Raw genomic sequence first — 6,057 nt, forward strand, 5'->3', positions numbered from 1 at the left:
GCTCCGATGTATGATGAGTATGACTGGGCTGGAAGGGTGCCTCGACACTCGAATTAATATCATTAGGTGCCTTGTGGAATTCATATTGTAGATCTTTAGTATTGTAGATGATGATATTTTTAGTATAAATTTGATCAAACTTTGCAAAGTTTGACTTAAGGCAAATCTTACATACAAGATAAAAAGAAACAGGTGGAATATCTTTGTAATAAGCACCTGTTCGGCCACTCTCCGCGGAGCGGAGCCGGCGGAGCGCCTTTTTAGCAGCCGTAGGAATAAGACGGCCAGCATAGTTTTTTGTTGTTGTTAATTGTTTGTGTCTTTTCTGTCTCCGTCGTACTCTATGTTCCTTGATATTATCAGATTTATTAAGATGATTTGGGTGTCTTTTCTTAGAAAAAATATTTTTGTTGAACGGCAGGTATATGCATTAAGCAAGGGCAATTCAACCCTTGTATACAAAAAAAAGTGAGAATTTTTTTTGCCAAGTTTTCTTTTCGAAACAAAATTGCTGGCCGCCTGGCCCATCTAATCCAGAGCTAAGCAAACGCAATCGAGGGCCTGATCCGTGGCAAAAAATTTGATTGCGAGATTTCGCAAAAAAAAAAAGAACTCATTGCGAGACCCGGTTGCTGACGGCACTGCCGCCTGCCGGTGCCTTCCAACACCAGCCGCTCTCGTACGGTACGTGAACTCTGTCCTTACAGAATTGCACCAGGGTAAATATCAGGAAACCCTCTTTTTTGGAGGATTATATTCCATCTATATGTCCGTGCGTACGCGACGTGAACTCTGAACACTTTTGGCATAATATATACATAAGCGACGCGTATGTCACGAACCTGCAGCACCAGCCCGTCGCCCTTCGCCCGATCTCCTACCTATTCCGATGGGAAACACCATCGGTTCTGCGTCTTCTTCGGTGAAGCAGGATGTGCCCGAGACGTGGTCGACGAGTTTTACGGAGGGCGACACCGCGGCGCACAATTTTGAGGTGACGGGCTTCTCGCTGCTAGACGGCATGGGCGCCGGCAACTTTGTCTCGTCGAGCACATTCTTCGTCGGCGGCTGCGAGTGGGACATCACGTTCTACCCCGACGGGTGGAAGGCGGGCGGTGGCGCCCACGCCTCCGCTTATCTGCGTCTATGCAATGGAGAACTAGGGTTGCAGACCAACTACACCCTGAGTTTATTGGGCAAGGATGGCCAAGTGTTTGTGCAACGGAGCATAGAACATACCTTCCAGTCCGCAGGTATTTTTTGGGGCTTCGAGCACTTTGTCCAGAAGTCCAAGCTGCCACGGCTGCTATCCGACAACGAGGACTGTGTAACGATCAGGTGTGTTTTGACTGTCATGAGGAAGCATGACACTTTGGCCATCCCGGCCCCGCCGTCGAATCTGCAAGAGGATTTTGCAAGGATGTTGAAGGACGAGGAAGGCGCGGATGTAACGTTCATCGTGGGTGACAAATCGTTCCGTGCTCATAGACACGTGCTGGCGGCACGATCACCGGCCTTCAGGGCAGAGCTTTTGGACCCGACGAAGGAGGACCCTACAAAACCCGTCAAGGTTGATGACATGGACCCCGTCATCTTCGAGGCGCTTCTTTATTTCATGTACACGGATACGCTCCCACATGGTTGTGATCTTGAGAAAAACGCGACGCTGCAACATTTGTTCGTTGTCGGAGTTCGATATGGCCTGGACAGGCTAGCGACGATGTGCGAAGGGAAACTATGCCAAAACATAAACGAGCAAACAGTGGCAGCCGCCCTAACTTTGGCAGAGTGGTATGACCGCGTCCTTCTCAAAAATGCTTGCATCGCATTTGTGTCGTCGCAGGATGTGCTCGACGCCATGAAGGAGACCAATGGATTCAAGCACCTCATGACACGCTATCCGGGGGTGATGGTGGATATTTTGAAACAGAATCTGCCGTCGTCAATAGGGGTACGTGTAATTTATGGTAGAATTGTCTTTAAATAAATTTATGTTAGAACTTACTGGAACATAATCGCAGTGGGTCAATGTTTCTCATTATTTTGACCAATATTCCCACATGATGGTTTGCACTATGAATTCTACAAACATCCGTATCCATCATCTTTCGCCGAGTTTTTCAATCTGCACCACATGGTTTGGACTTTGAGATGAATCAACATACCATTTGTGCTCTGTTATTACTACTTTCTCTCTTTTGTTTGCATTTTAGAGATGTATATAACTGTTTTTATGCGCTGATACTGGCACCCAAGGGCGTGTGATCAGACCAGGCATATGCAGTGCCAGTGGGGACAATTTAATCTCATCCGAGAAATTTTAAGATGCAATTTGATCTCAACTGTCAAGATAAATTGGGATATACAAACACTACAGCAAGACTAAAAGCAAATACTTTTGACAGATTATACTCTTCTATGTGTTATATATATATATATATATATCGGTTGGTATTAACTGGTGGTTTACCTGACTTGTTGTTCAAAACCTTGAGCGAATCAAACCTCTAATGCCTTTTCCATACCTTCTTGGACCTGGCGCCTCTCTTTTCTCTTTTCCTTCTCTTTAGTGGATGTGGTGGCATGTGCTTCATCCCTCCTTTTAGGGTTAATGCTATCAATGGTGAATCGATCATTCGCTATCCTTTTTTCTGGGATCTGCTCTTTTCAGTGGAAGGTTTGAGGGAAGGTAAGATTAGTGGGTCAATAACCTGCTTAGCTTTCCAAGTAAGGCAGTGAAGTTCCATATTTCTGTATCTTTCTTATCCCGGGATCTGCTGCTCTGTAAGGTTTAACAAGCCATGAGAAAATAGAGTAAAGTAACCATACGTTCTGTTTGCATAACGTGTATACGCCACGCCATACAATCGAAATAGAAACATGGGACGATTCCAGAATTTTGAATAGATCCGCTAAAATCCAAGGGAGGCTGGCCTGCACGCCATACCTATACCCATACAGTGCCAGGCAGGCGGTGGACTCATTTTTGGATTAGGGAAGGGAAGAAGGGGCCTAAGCACGGCAGATGTCGTACACTTGAGTGGCAAAGGAAAGCGAGACCGTACTTCTTTTGCCAGGCCTGTTCTTACATAAGGTTCCCGCAGAAGATCAAGTTGGTGAGCCGTGTGAAGATGATCCAGAATTGGGTCAATCACGTTTATTAGAAGTTGACAATAGAGTGGTTGTACCAGCCAAAACTCATCTACGTATGATTGTAACACCCGCTGATGTACCTCATAGTTGGGCTGTACCTTCCTCAGGTGTCAAATGTGATGCTGTACCTGGTCGTTCAAATCTTACCTCCATCTCGGTACAACGAGAAGGAGTTTACTATGGTCAGTGCAGTGAGATTCGTGGAACTAATCATGCCTTTACGCCTATCGTCGTAGAAGCAGTGACTTTGAAAGATTATGCGGATTGGGTATCCATATGAGCTATTCCCTTTGCTTTCAATCTGTCTTGTGCCACTCCAGCTTTCACTCAAGCCATTCTTTGCCTGTCGACCCTCACTCTTCCTCTTGCTTCCTTAGGAAAGAGCATAAAGAAGGCACCGAAAACAGGTGGGAAAGGAAAGGTATACTTTTCACAGCCGACAAGCGGCGCATTTAAGCCCTAAAGAACTAGCTTCCTGGAAAAAACTCACTCGATCACCGGCTTTCAGGGGATTCCCCCACTTAAGAATAAAGGGGCATAGACTACGAAAGGGCTACGTTCACTTGATGAACGGTAAAAGGTATTCTATTACATAACGAGAGCATACGAGCGGAATACGATACTATCGAGCTTTCCGAAAGTGTGAGCTGAAATTCAAGGGTAATCGCACCCTTGACTCTATCACAAGCTATTGGCATCCAAACAAAGGTGCATGTACGGTTCCTAAGGGATACAATTTTGTCCTAATCATCGAGAAAGATGAAATAAGTTGATAGCGCGATCTCGTACTAACACATACTCTCTAAATATTTCAGAACTTGCATGCGGCCTTCAAGCCACAACCGCGGTATGAGTTCTGATCTCAGACTTTGGCACGGCCGGGACTTAATAGAAGGGACATTTGGCGATAAGCTTGTGCCTGTTTGGAGAGATCATCATAAATTATTAAAGTATGCCGTTCGCGGTACATAAAATACTCAGCCAGGGCTGCTCCCGTATAAGGAGCGAGAAGCCCCAAAGCAGCTCTGGTGTTGAAGAAAGATGGAACCTGGAGAATGTGTTTCGACTATCGAAAACTAAATGCAGCAACTATGTTTTCCAAATACCCCATTCCTATCATAGAAGACCGGCACTTTTGGATGAGGTGTGAACTAAGATAGATTTGAGGGCTGGTTATCACCAAATAAGAATGAAAGGAAGAGGATATCTACAAAACAGCCTGAAGGACCGGCTTTTTGAATTCAAGGTGATGCCCCGGCAACCTTTCAACAACTCATGAATAGTGTTTTTAAAGAGATATGTTGGAAAGGGGTATTGGTCTTTTTCGATGACATTCTAGTGTACAGTTCTACCATGGTGGAGCATCTCAAGTTGCTAGAGGAAGTGTTCCGGCAGAACAAACTTTTTGTGGGTGAGCCAAATTTCATAAAGGAAATACATTATTTATGAAATTGGGGTATCTACTGATACAAACAAGGTAGAGGGCATGACAGCTTGGCCAGAACCAGCCAATGTCAGAGAACTCCGAGGGTTGCAGGGGTTATTACAGGAGGTTTCGGGGTATGGAGCTATCAGCAGGCCTTTAACTGAGTTGTTAAAGAAAGGTGTGGAGAAGAAGCCAGAAAATCATTTCTCAAGCTCAAAAGTTCTATGGTATGGTGATGCCTTTGAACGTTGACTGGGAGAGCGGCTCGAAAGAGTTGGGACAGACTAGAAGCTTTGAAGTTTATGTTCTTTAAAAAGATAATAGCAATCTTGACTTACATCCGGTCAAGATCCCCGTGAAGGAATGCTGATTGAACATCGAGCTGATAAATAGGGAGTACCATACCCAAGATACTCCATTAAAGGAAAGGTATGCTTGTTTGGTTTCTTTGGTCCGAGAACACACACCACAAACTCTCGCAGTCGATGAGGAAACGTTAGTCAAACTACATTTCAGTAATCCGTCTGGCCTTAACCTCTACGCAAGGAGATCTTACGTATAGACCCATGATTAGGTAACTACTTCTTCTTTTATTCGGAGTATCCAATGGAAAGTGGGCCTCTATCTACAGGTCATGGATACCTGGGCGCTAGAAAGGTTACCGAACCAGGGTTAAGTGAGGCTGTTCAAACTTCACGGCCTTCACTATCGGATGTATATGAGTAAAATCAGACATCAGTATCACAACCTAGCGTTATCCAGATCTTTCGTTGATCCAGGCGATTTTGGGAAGGACTCGGCATTCTCCCACAAAAGGCCAGGCCTTGAGTTTCTAGCCGACTCATATAAGTCAGGGTGTCAATTTTTTTTAGGTGACGTATCTTTCTCTCTGATGTTCTCCGTGGTCTCAAAGGATGATCAGTCGGATAGCGACATTGGTAAATAAAAAGAAGAAGTTTACACGCCGGGTGCATACTTCAGTGCCACTAATTAGCGACTTTTTTTTGCCCTTTACCTACACCATGTAGACCAGAGGATTACACAGAATCCCATTGGCGAGTTTCAGACAGCTAGGTTATTCAAGAAACTTGGAATACCAACTCCAATGCTTGGCTTGCTGAATCAGCATATGGATTACTTCATTGAATTTCTCGGCCCGAGCTCTTGTGATTGGTCCACTTGGCAGGTGGAGTGGATCCTTAGCAGGTTCATGTGTTCCTTGTTTACGTAGCTCTTCTGTTGGATCACGTAGCCCCTCCGTTGGATTACGTTGCTCTGCCCTTGGATTACTTGAGTCATTTCTGGGTTTACTTGGCTGCTCCGCAACATGTTGGTTACTTGATCCTTCGCTTTGTTTACTTGGGAGCCCAATACTTATTGGTTGGGAAAATTACCTTCAAAGGAAAATGCTCCTCCCACTGGACCGAAAAACCCATATATTCCCATGGGAATGGGTGGTGCTGAACAAGCAGGCAGGC

At 45.1% G+C, this 6,057-nt stretch overlaps 1 protein-coding gene across 1 annotated transcript in view; it reads left to right on the top strand.

Moving 5' to 3' along the window:
• The first annotated feature begins 763 nt into the window (after positions 1–763).
• The window catches only part of LOC123190498 (BTB/POZ and MATH domain-containing protein 2-like), a 9,186-nt gene continuing 3,892 nt past the window's right edge, over positions 764–6,057 (top strand). Inside the window, exon 1 of the mRNA XM_044603149.1 lies at positions 764–1,951. Within this exon, the coding sequence (XP_044459084.1) occupies positions 890–1,951 (1,062 nt within the window). The 5' untranslated portion in view covers positions 764–889. The remainder of the gene's footprint in view (positions 1,952–6,057) is intronic.

This window comes from Triticum aestivum, chromosome 2A (genome assembly GCF_018294505.1).
Source record: "Triticum aestivum cultivar Chinese Spring chromosome 2A, IWGSC CS RefSeq v2.1, whole genome shotgun sequence".
NCBI lineage: Eukaryota > Viridiplantae > Streptophyta > Magnoliopsida > Poales > Poaceae > Triticum > Triticum aestivum.